General features: G+C 37.1%; 1 protein-coding gene across 5 annotated transcripts in view; it reads right to left on the bottom strand.

Annotated features, from left to right (window-relative positions):
- The window catches only part of SMAD2 (SMAD family member 2), an 80,484-nt gene that overhangs the window by 12,303 nt on the left and 48,713 nt on the right, over positions 1-19,468 (bottom strand). For 2 of the 5 annotated variants that reach the window (XM_032309385.1, XM_032309388.1), the window contains exons 3-8: positions 17,168-17,257; positions 15,926-16,119; positions 14,955-15,089; positions 12,150-12,224; positions 2,377-2,430; positions 864-1,076 (exon numbers count right to left, since the gene is read on the bottom strand). In XM_032309385.1, the coding sequence (XP_032165276.1) occupies positions 864-1,076; positions 2,377-2,430; positions 12,150-12,224; positions 14,955-15,089; positions 15,926-16,119; positions 17,168-17,257 (761 nt within the window). Of the gene's footprint in view, positions 1-863; positions 1,077-2,376; positions 2,431-12,149; positions 12,225-14,705; positions 14,719-14,954; positions 15,090-15,925; positions 16,120-17,167; positions 17,258-19,468 lie in introns of those variants that run through there. The other 3 variants (XM_032309386.1, XM_032309387.1, XM_032309389.1) reach the window with 3 other exon arrangements.

The raw sequence follows: 19,468 nt of genomic DNA, 5'->3' as shown, positions 1-19,468 counted from the left end.
CCAAAAAAATACTGGACACCCCAAAGAGTCACTATTAATGTGGACTACCACCTATGGAAACTTAACGCGTTCTGTATTAAAACGGAGATTCAAAAAAGTATACCAGTTCATTTAGAAATCTAAATAATAAAGCCATTACAAATTCACATAAATAACATCGTTATGAAAAATAACAGTGCCCCCACCCCCCCAAAATTAGTGAGAATAGCAATGCTTCACGTTTTTGCAACTCTCTCTACTGTCTGGCTTCATGGAAGAAGGTTGGATTCTCATCAGATCCTACATGTAGTCGCCTGCAAAATCATATGCCTTGTAGTTTCTGGAATGTTTCACTGTACATTCACGAGTGAACAAGAGTAAAAAAAGAAAACAGGATCTTAGTAGCATTATGAAAAGAGTTTTGACCTCATAAACGTGGTAAAAGGATATTGGGACTACTACATTTTGAGATCCTCTGAATTATGTTTTGAACTAGGTATTAAAGAACAGTTTTTGTTGAAAATCTCTTCCTTTAGGTTAAGGGTGAGCAGATTTCATTACTTAATATATGAACTCCTGAAAGGGGGAATCCTCGGAGATGTCAACAAACTGAAAAAAGTCATGATTTGTTAAAATTCTGAAATCTGAACATGACAATCTTAGGACTGGCAGAGACTCTGCAACGTAATTCTAATGCCAATTTACTGACGGACTGCCCAGTATCAAGGGTGCCCAACAGAGGAGAAGCCAAAGTCAAGGGCATGCGGGTCGGACGCGGCCAGACAAGGCAAGCAGCTGCACACGAGCTCCAGACACGGTAAGCCACGCGGCGCCCCACTATGAGTACATAGCAGTGGATCCTCACACAAGGGAAAAACACGTACCTATATGTCTTCTTGTCATTTCTACAGTCGCGTTTCGGTTGACGTTGGAGAGCAACCCTAGGCAGAACCTCTCTGAATTGGATGGATCTGTGAAACCGTCGACAGTGAGTGAGGGCTGTGATGCGTGGAAGGTCTCGCCAACCCTCTGGTTTAATTCATAATAGGCTATTGAACACCAAAATGCAGGTTCTGAGTAAGTAACTGGCTGCAAATCTGGAGAAAAAAACCAAACCCATAAAAGCAAGAAATGTTGTGTGAACAGTTCAAGCCAAGAAGAGATCGAGTATCAGCAGCTATCTGCACATGCCCTAGGCCAGCTTCCACTGGCTACCGCTCAGGAAGCTGACTTAACATCTACACCACAAATTCCAGTTTCCATTAGATCATACCAGATTTTCAGTGTCTCAAATTTCCCCCATCTCCTGAAGTCATCTAATCTTCAAACATCTTTCTCAGACTTCATGATGGGTCATGTTCTACCAGTAGTTTTATTCAAGTTCATGTTTGAATATAAAATCATTGCAGGCAAAGTAAATCAACTTGTGTAATAACACTAATTTTGGGGTAGGATAAAGTGGAATAAGGCTGGAGCAAGGATGGAGTCAAAAGCCACAAGAAGAAAAAAATCTATCATAATAACAGGATACAAAATACAAAATACTTCTGACATGGTCTATTTTGACAGGCGATCCTCCATGAGTTACCCTAGTTACAAAAAGAGAAAACCCACGCACACACAAGGAACAGAAAGTAATAAAACACAAAAAGCATGCAAGTTAAAACAGAATATGGACTCAAAAGAATTTACATATTTTATGGGAAAACTAGGAACCCATGGATTTAACTTCTATAATTTTAATTAGAAGACGTGAGGAGGGGCACCTGGGTGGCTCATCTGCCTTCTCAGAGGGGAGTCTGCTACTCCCTCTGCCCCTCCCACCGCTTGTGTATGCTCTCTCTCAAATAAATAAAATCTTTAAAAGAAGACACAAGGAATATCATAAAAAAAAAAATTTGTAGACTGAATTCATCATGTGTAGAAACTGAAGAGACATTGTGAAATACCGAGGTAAACTGAAGGCCAAGATTTAACTACACAACGCATACACACACACACCCCGTACCGTTAGACATAGGTTCATGCGTGTATATATACATACATACATATATATGGATATACACCTCATATTAATAACTGCTATCACAAAATATATCCTGAAATAAACATACCTATTTAAATCTAGCCATAATAGGTCATTAAACTTTCCATAAAGAATATAATTTCCATGAATAGACTTATTAGGTTTTTATGCTCATATGTGCCAGTAGAAAACAGTTTTAGTAGTATTAAGGCAAATTATCATTTTTAAAAAGCATGAACTGAAATAATCATTTCATTATTCATTAGGATCTATTTCTCATATACATGAAAAATAATTATCAGTGAAGACATACAATTTACTGACATAGTATAAAACAGTGTCAGGGGCAGGGGGTAGTATTTGCAACTTACCCAAACTATGATTAACGGGGGAAAGAGTAGTAGGAGATAGTTCTGCTGGAGATCCTGAAACAAAAGGATTCAATCTTATAATAGATATGCAAGTATTTCTAGAACTTTTGACCAAATAATAAATAAATAAATAAAACTAGGATGCATCTGGTTGTAATTAATGATCATAGATAATACAGATAAGTTTATCCCCTTAGAATTCAAAATACACAAGTGTTATATGGGAATTTAATTTTGAAGGCTTCAGTATATAAAAGGTACAGAAGAATATAAACAGCCCTGGCTTCTAGTCACCCAGTTCTCCATCCCAAAGGCACCCAGTGTTGCCAGTTCTTTGTGTACTCTTCCAGAAATAATCTGTGAACCTCACAAGCAAATATATTGTTCTGTGCTCCCCACCTTGCTTTTTATATACAAATGGTAACAGTACTGAACTTTGCTTTTATACTACTTACTGACTGAGGAATGCTGATGTGTCCTTATGACTCTCTCCCTCTCTCTACTAGCCACATAAGCTTGTATTATGCTGTACAATGATCCTATATTGGTAGATACTCAGACTGTTTGCAATCTTCTGCTTTAAGAACCAAGACTGCAATGAGTAATTTTGCACATTTTGCATACTTCCAATCATATTGTTCTCTCAGAGAAAACGCCAGGTCCAAGAGCTATACAACCATGATTTTGATAGATTTTGCCCCAACTGTCGTCTATAGGTTGTACCAGTTTACAGTCCCAATAGCAAGTGGTGTTATAAGGATGAATGGTGTTAGCTCATGTGTTAGCACTCATCACTGAAAACAGGATTTCCCAAGTATAGTTTTGATCTGTACTTCGCTTATAAATGACATGGAGCAAGCAGTTTTATACTTCTTTGTACTGTACTGCCTTTGTGTGAACAGTTTCTTCTTGTGCTCACATTTCTAGAATGATGGGGATCACTCCTCTCCCTGATTTCTAATAGGCTATTTATGTACTGGGCTATTAGTCTTTTTATGTTATGGGTTGTAAATATTTGGTCATCTGTCTTATGACTATTCATAATTTTGATTAAACAGAATTAAAAAAACCTTTCCTGTGTTTTATCAATCATTTTGGGGTCTCACACTTGGATAAAACAGTCATGACAGCTAGATATTCTTGACCTACTCTTAACTTTAGGGAGATACTTCTAGTATTTTACCATTAAGTAGGACACGGATTTAGAGATGAGAGATAAAATTTCTTATTTAGCATTTTTGCATCAATAATCTCACCCGGGGGTAGCTGGGTGGCTCAGTGGGTTAAGCGTCTGCTTTTGGCTCAGGGGATGATCTCAGGGACTTGGGAACAAGACCTGGATTGGGCTCCCTACTCAGGAGAGAGTCTGCTTCTCCCTCTGTCCCTCCCCCTGCTCACGCGCTCTCCAATAAATAAACAAAATCCTCAAAAAAAAAAAAAAAAAAAGATCTCAAACAATACTGGTCTACAGATTCACACTATAAGTGCAATGTTACATTGCCTGAGGAAGGCAATCTAGAAGCTTTATGTCTTTTTTATGTTCTATGATAGCTTAAATGGCACTGTAATAAAGCATTTTTTAATAGTTTGGTGGAATTCCTGTGTGAAATTGTTTGCACTAAATAATTTTCTAGGGTTTACCCTAGGACATTTCTCTATTTCTTCTATGAAAGTTCACTGCTAAGATAGCTCTATCTTCTGTAGTCAGTTTTGGTAAATAATATTTTCTTAGAAAATTATCCATTTCTTCCAGTTTTAGGTAAACAGGTTAAACTTAATCAAGAAAATAAGGGGAGAAGGCAGAAGTACATAAAATAAGCAGTACCATAAACACAGACAGAAAAAAATGGAATTATTCAGAGACTACTTCAGTCAATTCCATGTAATTAAATTTTAAGACACATATGTTGTGAATGTTGTTAATTAATGTAATTACAGAATACATTTTGTTTTCTGATCATTTTTCCTATACATTTTTCAGAAAGTTATATAAAAAAGCATGACCTACAGCTCCCACACCTCAAATATCATAGCAAGCTGTAGGCTAAGACAGGTTGGACCCCTGACCTCCCACACTGTGACAACCGCAACATAAAATAGCAGGTGACACCCCCAGATAAACAGATGAATCAAAACTAGAGAACAGGTGATAATCAGAACAAACTTCCATAAGAAAATTAAGCTCTTTTTTTGTTCCTGTTTGAAAAATCTGTTGGCAATTCCAACAGGTCCTACTAAGAAAGGTCAAAATATATTTAGAACAATGAACTAAAACTCACCATTTCCTGAAGCAGATATAAAATAAACAAAGCTACGAGAAATGGAGGAAACTGCCCAATTATTCCTATCTCTTAACTACTGATTCCTCTCCTAAATGCTTATCACTTATCAAAGTGACCAGTTAGAATTACAGATTTAGAAGAATGGTTCATTATAATCATACATAAAGTTTTAAGTTGTTGAACAATTTATTAGAAATTTTGTAAAGAGGCAAATTAATTGATAAATTAATCTATTAGTTACTCATATATTCATGCTGCTACTAAAGTCTGCAACTTCCAGTTATAAGAAGTAATAAATACTCTCAGTACTTAGGCAGTGGTTACTAGTAGTCTTGGCAGCTAAAACATTTAGAAGAATCCTTGTATATCTTTGTATACAAGTTTGCATAGAGTTGTAGGATAAGTTTTTCAACAAGGAAACTTTAGATCAAAAGATATGTGTATTAAGTTTTTATAAGTGCCAAAGTACCTCCCCAAAATGCTTAGTCCCAACCCAGAATTTATGAGCTAGAGTTTCTTCACCCTGTGTCACTACCTTTTGACATTTGCCTATTTGACTGAAAGGGTGAAAGAGATTATATTTTTTAAATTTTTTGTTGTTGTTGTAAATAGTACACTCATATACTTTTTGTCCATTTTTCTTTGACTTATTTTCTTTTTCTTCTTAACTTGTAAGTGGTCTTCAATGTTGAAATCTATTAGACTGGTCATTCATTTGCAAACATTTCCCCAAGTTTTTCGTTTCTTTTGATACAGCTTTCAAGGTGACATTAATTTTTTACATCAGACATTACTTTTTAGAGCAGTTTCTAGGTTCACAGCAAAATGAGCAAAAAGTACCAAGAGCTCCCAGACAGCCACGTACACATACATGTACAGTCTCCCTTGCAATGAGTACCTAGCACTGCAAGGGTTCATTTGTTGCTGTCAAGGAACTGACATTGACACGTCATTATCACCCAAAGCCCATAGTTAATATGACGGTTCATTCTTGGTATTGTACATTCTATGGGCTTTGAGAAACACACAATAATACATATTCACCATGTAGTATCTTACAAAATAGTTTCACTACCCTAAAAATCCCCTGTGCTCTCTCTATCCATCTCTTCCTCCTCTCTGACCCCTGGATATCGCAGATCTTTTTATCATGTCTATAGTTTTCCCTTTTCTAGAACGTCATATAGTTGGAATCATAAAGTATGTAGCCTTTAGAAACTGGCTTCTTTCACTTGCAATATGCATTTAAGTTTCCTCCATGTCTCTTCCTGACTCAGTAGCTCATTCCTTTTCAGTGCTGAATAATATTCCATTCTCTGAACGTACCACTGTTTACTTATCTACTCACCTACTGAGTGCTTCCAAGTTTTGGCAATTATGAATAAAGCTACTGTACATGTCCATATGCACGATTCTGTGTGTCCATACATTTTCAGCTCTTTTGGGGAAACACTATGGAGTGTGATTGCTGGCTCATACGGTAATAGTATATTTAGTTTTGTAAGAAGCTGCCAGTGAGTCTTCCAGAAGAGCTGTACCATTCTGCATCCCCACCAGCGAGGAATGCGAGGTCCTGTTGCTCCACTTCCTCACAAGCATTTGGGCATTGCCAGTGTCTGGATTCTTGCCATTCTAATAGGTGTGTGGTAGTTAACATTTTATATTTTATTTATTCAAATTTGCCAATATTTTCTCTGATGGTTTTATACTTTACATATTTCTCACTTAGATTATTTTAAGAATTCCTCATCATGTACTGAAAATTATAGTTTCATTTTTTACTTTTAAGTGTTTGCTCCAAATGGAATTCATTTAGTTTGAGATGAATTACATGTTTAGTATTTAATATTTTTTTGAAGAGTATTAAAATTAATTTGAATTTCTTGAGCAAAGTTAATGGCTAAAAATGTATTAATAAGTTTGAGTAAATTACTCAACCATAAATTAATAGCACACAAGTGCAACAATAAAAAGTGTAATTCTTTCAAAAGGACTTATGGGTCTTAAATTCATTTCTTTGTTTTCTTTTTTTTTTTTTTTTTAAGATTTTATTTAACAGACAGAGATCACAAGTAGGAGGAGAGGCAGACAGAGTGGAGGAAGCAGGTTCCCTGCTGAGCAGAGAGCCCTATGTGGGGCTCGATCCCAGGACCCTGGGATCATGACCTGAGCTGAAGGCAGAGGCTTTAACCCACTGAGCCACCCAGGTGCCCCCATTCCTTTGTTTTCATATCACAGAGAAAATCCTGAAAAACTGAAATTATCCACTATTTCACTTTTAGACCAAAAAGGCTTAAAAAGCAAGATTTTAAAAATCTTATTTACTGAGTACAGACCAGTCACTTTCACAGACCCTTCAGAAAACTGGGAGTCATGCTGGGGTACTCCACCAACCTTTGCCGTACCTCATCACCAAGCAATGCATCTCAAAAGCATGCATTTCTCCCTACACCCAGAAACCAGCCAGAGGACGTATACTGCAGTAGTCATGAATAGGGCATCCAGAATTTCACATCTAGGTGCAGACTTCGGTCACTTTTTAGCTCTTTTTCTATGATGTCCACTGCAGTGTTATATTTTTAGTTTTAGTTTTTGTAAACACTGAACCTTTTAAAATTAAGAGCACAATTACTGCCAGAGGATGGGAATTACACAGAATGCTTATATTTTCTTTTTTATTTTTAAAGATTTTATTTATTTTATTTGACAGAGAGAGATCACAAGTAGGCAGAGAGGCAGGCAGAGACAGCGGGGGAAGCAGGCTCCCTGCTGAGCAGAGAGCCCGATGCGGGGCTCAATCCCAGAACACCGAGATCATGACCTGAGCCAAAGGCAGTGGCTTAATCCACTGAGCCACCCAGGCGCCCCAGAATGCTTATATTTTCTTGTTTTATCTAACTCTTTTTTTATAATGAACATCTACATGGTATAGAATTCAAAATGTTGCAGCATAATTTCATCTGTAAAATACTCTCTTTTCTTTGACATGGAATGGTAGAAATATTAGACAAAGCAAAAAGAAAATGGAAAAAAAGAAAGCCATGTTGTATGTAGTATGTCAATTCCAGCTCAAAAAATACACATTTTCCTCATGTGTCTTTATTATGTGCTATGCATTTTCAAATTTTCAGTGAGCAAGAATTCTATGTATAAGAATAAAGATGCTTTTCTTTTGTTCTTATTAATAACTTCTACAGGGTTCCCCTTATAATTAGAACACAGAAGGCTAAGAAAAACCCTGGCTCCCAAAATAACCATAAGAAAATACTGGAAACATTAAAACAACTTTATTATTCTTTAGGGTAACCAAAAAGCTATAGATCTATTTAAGTCTAAGTGAGCTAGCTTGCAGGGGTTGGGGTGGGGGGGTAAAGTCTCTCTAAGGAAGCAGAGAGGGGGGACCATCTTCATCACTGACAGTGCCTGCCAAGTCAGGACAGACACACAGGACTGGGCTTGTCAAAGGAAAAATAAACTAACATTTTAACAGCCAAGTGCAGGCACATGGAATCTGAGAAGCCCAAGCCTGGACGTAGTCCTCCTCTTGGTCAGCCAATTCTAAACCACACATCTTGAGCTGAGTATGGAGTAGCACAGGAAATTTTGGGAAAGGCTGGAAAGCAGTGAGAGATCTGCAGTCTCGTATCTAAAAACCTGCTGAGGTAGGAGGCTACCCCTACCTTCAAGCCTACGGTGATCTGACATTAATTAAAACATCAAATTGGGGTGCCTGGGAAGCTCAGTGGGTTAAAGCCCCTGCCTTCAGCTCAGGTCATGATCTCAGGGCCTGGGATCCAGCCCTGCATCAGGCTCTCTGCTCAGCAGAGAGCCCGCTCCCCTCCGCGCCCTTGCCTATCTCTCTGCCTGCTTGTGATCTCTGTCAAATAAATAAATAAAATCTTAAAAAAAAAAAAATCAAATCATCATCCATCCAGCTCAACTCCTAACCATGTGGAAGAGATAAGCTCCTCAACTTAACAACCAGAAAGAGAAAAGGGGAAGGCTTTCCAGGGGAGAATATTATCTATATTACTGTCTAGTATTATTTTAGACAAAATACCCAGCATGCAATTAAAAAACAAACATGAGACATGCAAAGTAGTAGGAAAAACTGAACCCTTAATTAAAGAGATAAAAGTCAACAGACGCAGACTACATACGAAGCAGGTACTAGCATTATCAAAAAGACTTCCAAATGTAAACTGTAAAACTAAAAAACAGATAATCTGAAATGAACTCCCTCAACTGGCTCAACAGCAGACCAAAAGTTACACCTGCTTATACACAAAGGAGCCAAGGTAAATCAATGGAGAAAGAAACGTTTCTTCAACAAGTAGTGCCAAAACAAGTGGACACACATCTGGAAGAACAGAAGAAAGAGTAGAAATGGTAAATATGCAGGTCAACACAAAAAGTTAATTTTAACCCTTTAAAAATTAAAACAAAACAGAACAAAACCCTCAAAGTCTAAAGCAAAAACGAGGTACTTTGGGGTTTATACACACACGTAATGTAAGACAAATGACAAGGGGGCAGCACCGAGGCAGGTGGATGGAATTAGTGTTACAAAATTCTTACACTGCACATGAGGCTATAAAATACTACAAATTAACTACCTAAGAAGGTGATAAAATTGGGATATACATTGTAATCGTAATAACACTCACTGAGAGCACTGCTAACTGGTACTGTTAAAAAGTCAAGAGAGTAAACAGAATGGATTCCAACATAAATATATGTGATTAATCTGAGAGAATTCAGGAAAATGAAGAAGAGAGAACAAAAATCAGATGGGATAAATAGTAAAGAAAACAGTAAAATGGTAACCCAAACCCAATGATATCAACAAAGACACTACATAAAAATAGACTAAATATTCCAATTAAAACAGACTGACAAAGACATGCAGTGCTGTCCACAAGGAACACATTTCACATATAAAGACAGACTGCAAGTAAATGGATGAAAGCTATACCACACAGCCAACGAAATAAATAAGTTATGGTGATATGAACAGGAGACACACTTTATAACAAGGGTCAATTCATCCGAAGGACATCATCATTCCAAGTGTGTGCCAGTGAAGACAGAGACTCAAAACCCATGAAGCAAAAACTGACAGGACCAAAATCAGAGCTGGAAACATTAACACCACTCTCCATTACTGAGAGGACAAGTAGAAAAAAAATGAGAGGATTAGGAAGATCTAAACACCACCATCAAACATGCCCTAAATGACATAGAGAACTCTGCAAGTGCAGAACATTCTTTTCAATTATACAGAGAATTCTTCTCAACACAAATAAGACATGTTGTAGCATAAAATAACTTTCAGTAAATTTCCGAAGACTGACATCATGCATAGTGTATTTTGGACCATAATAGAATTCAGTTAGCAATCAATGAAGTATCTAGAAAATTCCCACAATTCTTAAAAAACCAGAGATTAAAGAGAGTTCAGTTTTGTTCTAAATTGGGGTCCTAAATCTGTCAGAACTTTCTTGCCATAGCACCGAGAAAGGAATGGACAGCAGAGAGAAGACTGGTAGTCAAAGCAACTCTTAGCATCTCATGAATCAAATACGCACAGTTGTCATTACAAGAAATGTTTTACATGCACTGTTTCGAAAAAGTAACAGAATTAGAAATTTGAGGTTAGGTTCAAAGCAATCCCCCAAACACCAAATCCATTTTTAGTTGAGTCCATTTATTCTCTTCTCAAATCTGACCCTTTATCATCATACCCACTGATTACCTCCAAGTTACTGCTCCTCCACTGTGTCAGCTCTATGATCAAACTGGGCTCTGAGCACTAATGGCCTCGTGGCCTTCTGCGTCCGGCTTCTTTCATCTAATACAGTGCTTCTGAGGTTCATCTATATCATACCATGAATCAGTACATTGCTTTTTCATACAGTTGAATAATATTTTGACATACGAATAACACCTCATTTAATTTGTCCATTCATCATCTGATGGACAATTGTGTCACTTCCAATTCTGGACTAGGATAGATCATACTTCAGTGAACACTTGTGTTCAAGTTTTGTGTGGACGTGTTTTCAATTTTCTTGGGTCTAAACCCAGGAGTGAAACTGCTGGGTCATACTGTTGCTCTCTGTTTAACTTCTGAAGGAACAACCAACTTTTCCAAAGCAACCCAACCGTTTCTGCATTCCTGACGGCAACACATAAAGACTCCAACTTGTCCATATTCTCACCAACGCGTGCCACTGTCCTTTTCTGATCATAGACACTGTAGTGGGGGTGAAGTCCTGGAGATGGGCACTGTGGTTTTGATTTGCATTTCCCTGAGAGCTAATGACGTCGAGCATCTTTCTCTTGGCATTCACTTTCAAATGTCACAGTGGCGGTGCTCCATCAAAAAGGAACATGGTTGGTCCAGGAATACCGATCTTTGGCAAATATGGGTGTATGAGGAAGGTGTATTTGGAAAGCCAAATACCATTTGCAATAAGACATCTACATTAAGAGGTACGTGGTATTTCCAGTGATCAATCTAATGATCTATATTTCTGGGTTATCTACTACTCTGAACAGTTACACGTATGATTAGCTAGAACAGAAGCTTCTTTATCTGGGAGTTTAATAACAGAAAGATTTAAACAACAGAATTATTGCAAAAGCCAGTTCCCAGTCTCAAATAAAAGCCCCTGCCACCAATGTTAATTCATTTAAAAATAACTTAGATTATCATAACTACAGAATGCTTTAGTATAAACTGTGTAGAAAAGCTGACAATGTAATCTGACAGGCTGTGACATTCAAGGGTCCAGTCCTTAAGATTGCAGACAGGGTGGAACGGAGCAAACCAGACAATGACAATGACACCGCGGCTACTTCACTGCTAACCTAATTAGTTCTGGTGGATTATACATTTTATCACGGAACAACTGTTTTAAAGCTTTGACATGTGTAATACTCATTACATGCTAAAACTTTTTCTCCACTGTGTCTGTGGAGTGGATAGCTAAAAAATGAGAAATTAATTGAATTAGGTCAGGTACAAGGTATTTTATGTGAACAATCTACTATCACTCAGAACTCACAATCTAGTTAAAGGAGCACTGAAAATCTGATCCTCATTCTCCAAATTTCTCAGAAAATCTGTTAGTGGGCTCATTTTGGTTTTTCATCACAAAGACATTTATTCATTGGGTAACTAAAACTCTGACCAGAAGCACAGAAGACTTAAACAGAAAACTGCGAGACTGCTCTCAAATTTTCATTTAATCTAATGAGAGAAAATTATTAACAATTATTCTGCAGAGTAGCATGTGTAACTTTTTCACTGACAACAGGGCCCTCCTTTGGAAGGTTCGAATACAATTACATCAATACGGAAAGTTCTTTCTGTGATGTATGTCCCAACTTCTCCACACTGACGAGTCACAAATAATTCTCGTGGGTTTTAAGCAGGGCAAAAAATGTGTATCTCATCACTGAGGAATTTTGAAAAATAAGTTTTACCTGTATCCATACTTTGGTTCAACTGCTGATCACTTGTTTCTCCATCCTCACTGATATATCCAGGAGGTGGCGTTTCTACAAAAGTTTAGAACAAATAAGCACAGCTGCAAATGAAATCTCACCACCTTTCTCCTAGCTATCAAAGATAACCAAAGAATCACTCTGAATAATAAATATGAAAATTATGTAACGTTATTATAAAACATAGTATTTGGTATTGAGGACGTATGATTCAGGTTCTGATCCAAATCTTACAGGTGAATCCTTAAAGCCTACTTGTAATATAACCAAGCTCTCTAGGCATATTTTCTTAGCTATTATTTACATATCTGGCTCATTCCCATATGTATATTTTCTGGGGCAAGAGCCAAAAATAGAACTTCCAAGATGCCTCAGTTCTGAATCAGTATGCTTCAAAGACATAAAGACATTAGTACCTACTTTTCTTTTCTTTCTTTCTTTTTTTTTAAACTAATGGCCATCATGGATAGGTACATCTAAGAGATGATTAAAGAACACACAACACACATGAGATTTCAGATTACATGGTAATATGGGCTTACATTAGGTTCTATGGGGCAAAATACGGTAATACGTTTCAGGACAGGACAGGCTTAAATTCCACCTAAAAAGTACATTTCTCCATGAATTTCTAACCAGTAAATTGTGAGTGTTTGAGACAGAAATTTAAATTCAAACACAGACTACTGCACAAACCTGAAGCAAAATACTCCCTGAAAAGAAGATTCTACTGTGCCATTTCCAACATGTTTAATGAACAAAATGTTTATATTCAAGAGGCATGTGAATAGCTGAGTAAGCTTCATATAAAATAAATACATGTATATAAATTTACCAGTTATAATTTCAAGGAAGAAAATTAAGTTTAAGTGACTATCAATAGTTTAATATTTTCACGGCTGGGCAGTTTGAAGCAATTTGAGGTACTGTAATTACCAAAAGGGAGAGGGAGAAATGTGGGTGAAAGGGCTCATCCACTGAACCCTCCTCACACTCCCCCTTCAATAAGCTAAGTACACAACTTAAGCAGAAAATTCTTCATTTAGTGCCAGTACCCCAAGACTGTTACGATGAAATTCTAAGAATAAAATAAAATACCTTCTACACTCAAACAACAAAGAACACAAAAACAAGATCAGTACACTATCTTAAAGGTTAAAGCTAACAAAATTGAACAGGGCTATATTTTGTCAGTTTAACCACCCATGTCTTAAAGAGGAAGAAATGCTGAACTTCATTTTAAAATAGTTTATCCTGTTTTACTTTCCTCCATTATTACCTTAAAATAATAAATAATACAGCTATTAAGCATTCTGGAGAAAATACTAAAATTTCTTTTGAAGTGGAACAAAAAGTGAGCCCTTAGCTTTCACTGTCGGCTGGCACCGGGTAAAGCCCCATTGTCCAGAAAAGCAAATAGGTGTGACCAAGCTTTTGATTTTCCACTTTGTAAAATAAACCAAATCTAAACAAATAAAGAAAGGAAAATAAACCCAAACATCTCCGTAAGTAAAAGCCACTAGTCACTTTGATTAACATCCTTCCAAATAATTATTGGGGAGGTGTCTTAGAAGACTGTATGCTTACACCTCGGTTTCCTGGTATTGTTGAATAATACAAATTCCCACATCAAGGACTAAAATGCACCCCCCCCCTACAACATACACACATAACCACCTCCAGCTAAGTCTTCTCCCAAGCAAGGGCCTCTTCCAGTCCTGACCCCACTAGTCCTCATACTCCATCTGCTCTGCACTATCCTCTCCTAACTTCTCAAAAAGGTCGCTTCCGAACAACCTAAAAAGAAGCCTTAAACACTCTTTTGGAATAAAATAATAGTTTAAAAAGTGCATATTAAACCAATCAGGAAACACTTTCTACCTTTAAAATAAGCGATTTTTAAAAAGTCCTTGCTTTTCTTGGGTTTTTAAAATTGTCTTCAATGAACAAGCATTATTTTCGTGAGACACATTAAAGAAATCTTATTTAAATGTACTTGAAACTAAGTTCCTTACATATTTTCTGTTGCATGAAAAAAAAAAAAAACAATGTATAGCTCAATCCTCATCCTAGTATTGTATCTTTAGTTTCTGCTAGGGAAAAACCCAAAAAACAAAAAAGGGAAATACAAATAAAGAAAGTAAGAAAGTATTAGTTGTTCTTTTTAAAAAAATAGTGAAAACTAAAACTGCATCAGGGAATACTACCAGATTACATAATATAGTAATTAGAGCCATATATAATACAGTAATTCGAGAACCATGTGGTTAAATTCATTTATCTTTCAGCAGAGGTTACTGAAGCCCAGACGAAAAAACTAAATTAGAGGAGTTAGGATTTTCAGTACCGCAGTGTTGCTATGTCTTAGAAATCAAATACTGTATCTTCTACAGAAATATTACATTTCTTTCCAACATTATCAAACTATTTATGAAAATTATTATGTCACTTGTTTCAGGAACACTTTTTTCTTCTACGACTTATTTTGCTTACTTTCTGTATCTCTCTTAGCTTCAACAACTAAGACAAACTTACTAAGATCTTTTCTGCTTCTCACAGTACTTTGATTAAAGCCACTGCAAAAGAAAATGAAATATAACGTAAAACTTTTCTCCAGACAAAAGCGTTTGAAGTACGAGGCTTACACATGTCACAAAATCATCAACCCACAAACCAGATTTGTCTATTCAAAATTCAGAAGCCTTTTTTTAAAAGGCAAACCACAATTCATGAACAAAATTTGTATCTATCCCATTTTTTAGGAGATTCAGAAGGCAAAAATACCTGGGATATAATTACTCTGTGGCTCAATTCCCGCTGGGAAATTAGTGTTTTCTGGAATGGAGTGGGTATAATCGTCCAGAGGAGGCAGCTCTGTTAGGATCTCAGTGTGCCGCGGCACCAGTACGGGAGGCAGAACTGAAGGAGGCAGAGGGATCCAGGTTAACAGCAAGGAAGCAAGGACTGGCACTGGGGGAGGGGCACACACCAGACCCTCTTTGAAAAACTTCACACACATACAAAAAGAAGAGAGTAGCCTGCTTAATTTTTAAAATTTAGGGTTCACCAATTTGGCATTATACCAGCTGAGAAACTGACAAATCCGATTGGTTTTAACTTGCCATGTAGTCCAAAATCCAAATTTCCAAGTTCCAATTTATCCTGTACTCTGAGGAACAAGGGCATTCTGGTAATACTATATTACCGTGACAGTTCATAAATTCCCATTGGAAAAGGTGCAGAAAGATCTGTGACTGTGAAGTCAGATTTAGGCCATTTCTAAAAATACAGCTGTATACACTCTAAAACTTTCAAATACACAGCTAAGTAAACCAAAAGTCTTGCTATGAACTTCACTAATCTGCTTAGATGTAATCCAAGCCACTAAAGGACTTCAAAAACATGCTCAAAGAACAAAATGACTGAACACAGCTCAGGCAGTAGACAGGTAAAGAGGTCTATCAGTTTAGTTCCAAGCAGTCTATGAATGTGGGGATTAGAATTTCTCAGATCTGTAACTCTGAGGTCAAATAGCATACTCTCCCAAGAAACTGACATATCTGACCCTCTAAGGGTTTATTTTTCCCTATTTAAAACATTTTAAAAGTCCTTTTAATTAGCAGCAAATAATGCTGTATTTGAGGTGATTTATCAGAATTTTACACCAAAGTTTCCCAGGGGCAATTACCTAGGAGTACCTAACACACTTAAGTTCAAGTATTTAAAACAAGGAAAAAGAGCCCCGATTTTTCTACCTGGTGTCTCAACTCTCTGGTAGTGGTAAGGGTTTACACATACTTCATCCTTTTTAAGATTAAAAGCATATTCGCAGTTTTCGATTGCTTTGAGCTCATGGTGACTGTGAAGGTCAGGCCAGCGCCACAATCGGCAATATATCACGTGTGGCAGTCCTTTCCGATGGGACACTTGTAGACGGCCATCCAGAGACCTGTTGAGAAGCAAGGGGAGAGAAAGGTGGGAACTTTAAAAACAAAACAGGCATAGTCGATTGGGCTAAATTCATACAGTAAAGCATAAAGAAAGGAATGACAGACATTCAGTTAGTTTTAGTGAGTACAAGGAAGAAAAATGTACTGTTTAATGGGTCTGCTATAAAAGTAAACAGCGGCACTAGCAGGTGTTTCTTATAAATATGCTACATAAATGACTCGATGTCAGCGAGTGGCCAACCACTTGGGAAGAAACTGAGTTTTAAAAAAGGACCATCTAGTATACTTGAAAAATTTTTGCCAACTTAACATCTTGAGTAAATCGAACTCTTAATTAGGGATGCTTTGGAGGGCATTAATACTGTAGGTGACTGAATTATCAAAAAAAGGAACTAGTGTGAAAAATGGTAAGTACCAACAATGATGTAAAGTAACTTACTCAAACTAATGTAGCTCATTACCCAGTTGTGACTGTTCTGAGTACCGAGGTGTAGTTCTAGAGCTCACACAGTAATGTAGATGGTGATGAAATACAATGAGATGAAATGGACAAATACCAATATGTTCCAAAAGAGAATAAGGTGATTTAAAAAAAAATAGAGAGAACATAAAATGAGTTAGCCTAGCGTTAACTGTGATATAAGGGGGTCGGTAAATAACTATGTATTTATTAGTATAAAGAAGATGAGATTTAGATGATAGCAAGAAATTTAGCAAAAACTGGTTATAGATCTACTTGAAAATTAGGCCAACAATAGATTATAATCTAATCTCAAACTCAAATGAGAATATAGGTATCAAAGTTCCTATTCTTTAGGGGATGCAATAATTTAAAGAAGGTTCAAAACTAAAATTTCATTGATCAAAACATCAGCTGACACATTTAATATATCGTTAATACTGGCAAGCAGGTATTTTAAATGCCATGCCTTATTTACATTAAGGAAACATCCTAGGCAAAATGATACTGAGCAACCCATAACAGGTTTTCCAAAACAGCCCCCCGCCCCAAGATTGCTAGGATTCCATAGAGGGCAGAATATTCACCTGGTTTGTTCAGAGAAGCTGTAAAGGCCTGTTGTATCCCACTGATCTATCGTATTTGGTGTACTCAGTCCCCAAATTTCAGAGCAAGTGCTGTGCATAAATTGAAAAACAAAAAATTGATGTGAACATGGAAGCATGGTTATTCAAAATACCATGATGTAAAACATGGAAAATGTACAGAATACTTCCTTCACCCAGAAAATATATATGTCGCTTCACTTTTTCACGGGCTTTTCGCGCTGGTTTCTATATTTTCCATATGAAGGAAGCCAATAAAATGGAACATGTGACTCCAGGTAAGTTATGATTATGTTTTTAAAATGTGAACACCAATGCTCTCTAGCTTCATGAAATCACACCTATAATGCCCTTTCCAATTTCTTCTACTCACGACAAAGGACTAATACCTATGCCATTAGCCTTACTAAGAGTGATTCATTTTATAATCTAGTTTTTTAAAAAAACTTATCTAAAAATGGATGTCAACTGGTCTTTTCAATACAGGAAAAATTTCACTTAAGTTAGATACATACCCGCAGTTAAGATTTTCACATTATTTTTTTGAGATACTTCTTTATTCAGTTTTGCAAATACTACACAGGAGAAGGAAGTACCTTCTGAAGTCACTCAAACATAGCCTAACACCTTAAAAGCTTTAATTGCTGTGATGACTAAAGATACGTGAAAGCACCAAATTCTTGAAAGACGATAGGAGTGTATGAAAAATCAGCTAGGTCTAGTTTTCAAAAATCAGTACACCTACAGGTCAGAGACCAGGAAGACCTCAAGGTTCTTCTTCCACATCTCATTCCAGAACATGGGCAGCCCAGAGAAAATTCCACCTGCTTCCCCGCCATGACTTTATTTCACAGTCACTTCTCATGGGGAAAGACACATGGGGAAAGGGAAGAAGGGCTTCAAAGGCCATCTGGACTTCTGCCTGTCGACAGGTCTCTGGTCCTAAGTTGTGCTTCTTATAGTTAGAGTCAAAGGTAATTTCTGAAACAAACTCAAACTCCATGTCTCATATATTACAGAATCACCAAAATTTCAAAGAGGAAGAACCATTTTAAAACAATTTTTAGAAATAAAATCAAATAATTTAGTAACTGCTTAACAAGGTGATGTACACATTGCTAATAAGCTAACTGAGACAACATTTCAAAGGACACTGGTAGCAAGCGCTGTCTTCCGTGGCCTGGTAACACGCCTGGCAGGGGCTGCGGGGCTGCCGGCCTCTTGCAGAGCCAGCAGAGCCGCTGGACCACATTTCATGCCATGCCCTGGGGGCTAAAGCAGCCACACTGGACGGTTTTTACAAATGCATTTGCAGACACTACCCAGCACCCTTTTAAGGTATTTTATAGATTCTCTTGCTTTTTAAGCTGTAGAAATCTTTCAATTCCCAAACAACCAAAGTTGGAAAAAGTCAAGAAACTGGAAGATAATGTAAACTTTTTCTTTTTTCTCCGAAGATGTACTGTAAAAAATCCATGACAGACAGTTTTTTTTTTTTTTTTTAAAGATTTAATTTATTCATCTGGCAGAGAGAGAGAGACAGAACATGAGCAGGGGGAGCAGCAGGCAGAGGGAGAGGGAGAAGCAGGCCCACCGCTTCAGGGAGGGAGAAGCAGGGAGCCTGATGTGGTACTTGACCCCAGGGTCCTGGAATCATGACCTGAGCCAAAGGCAGATGCTTAACCAACTGAGCCACCCAGGCGCCCCACTTGGTTCTTTTACTTAAGATATTTATCAAATACCTACTGAAGAAAACACAGAGCACCAAGTTGTCTAAATCACAATAAAATCAACTACATTCTAGAGTGTTATGAATCTGAATTTAAACCTCGAAAGGGAAAGTATACAGCTTACTCTTCATCCTTGAAATGATTAAGAAAAGATTAGATCAGAAGCTATTCTGCTCTTATGAGAGTTTAATGAAGATCTCACCCAAGTGTTTCTGACACAGACACAGAACCAGAATCTAAAAGAAAGCGCAAAGAGCTTAACCTGGGCTTGAATCAAGCCCTGAAATAAATCAGAAAATAATGAACAGTCGTTTTTCAGAACATGCAGTCAATTTGGAGGCAGGCCGACCTAGATCACTGCACCACTCCACCCCAACTCAGCCACATTCCAACTTCCATCATAGGGTATGGATAAGCCTTAGTCCTACTGTTTACTGTAACATCACTAACTGGAAGGTTTACTTCAAAATATTAAATTTGCTTCTAGCTAGTAAAATTTTTCCTTGTTTATATAAGAAATCAATTTATATAATAATTTATGTAAGAATCAATT

Source organism: Mustela erminea, chromosome 13 (genome assembly GCF_009829155.1).
Source record: "Mustela erminea isolate mMusErm1 chromosome 13, mMusErm1.Pri, whole genome shotgun sequence".
In the NCBI taxonomy this organism is placed as follows: Eukaryota; Metazoa; Chordata; class Mammalia; order Carnivora; family Mustelidae; genus Mustela; species Mustela erminea.
The sequence above is the reverse complement of the archived record's forward strand: the minus strand, read 5'-3'. Positions and strand labels throughout refer to the sequence as shown.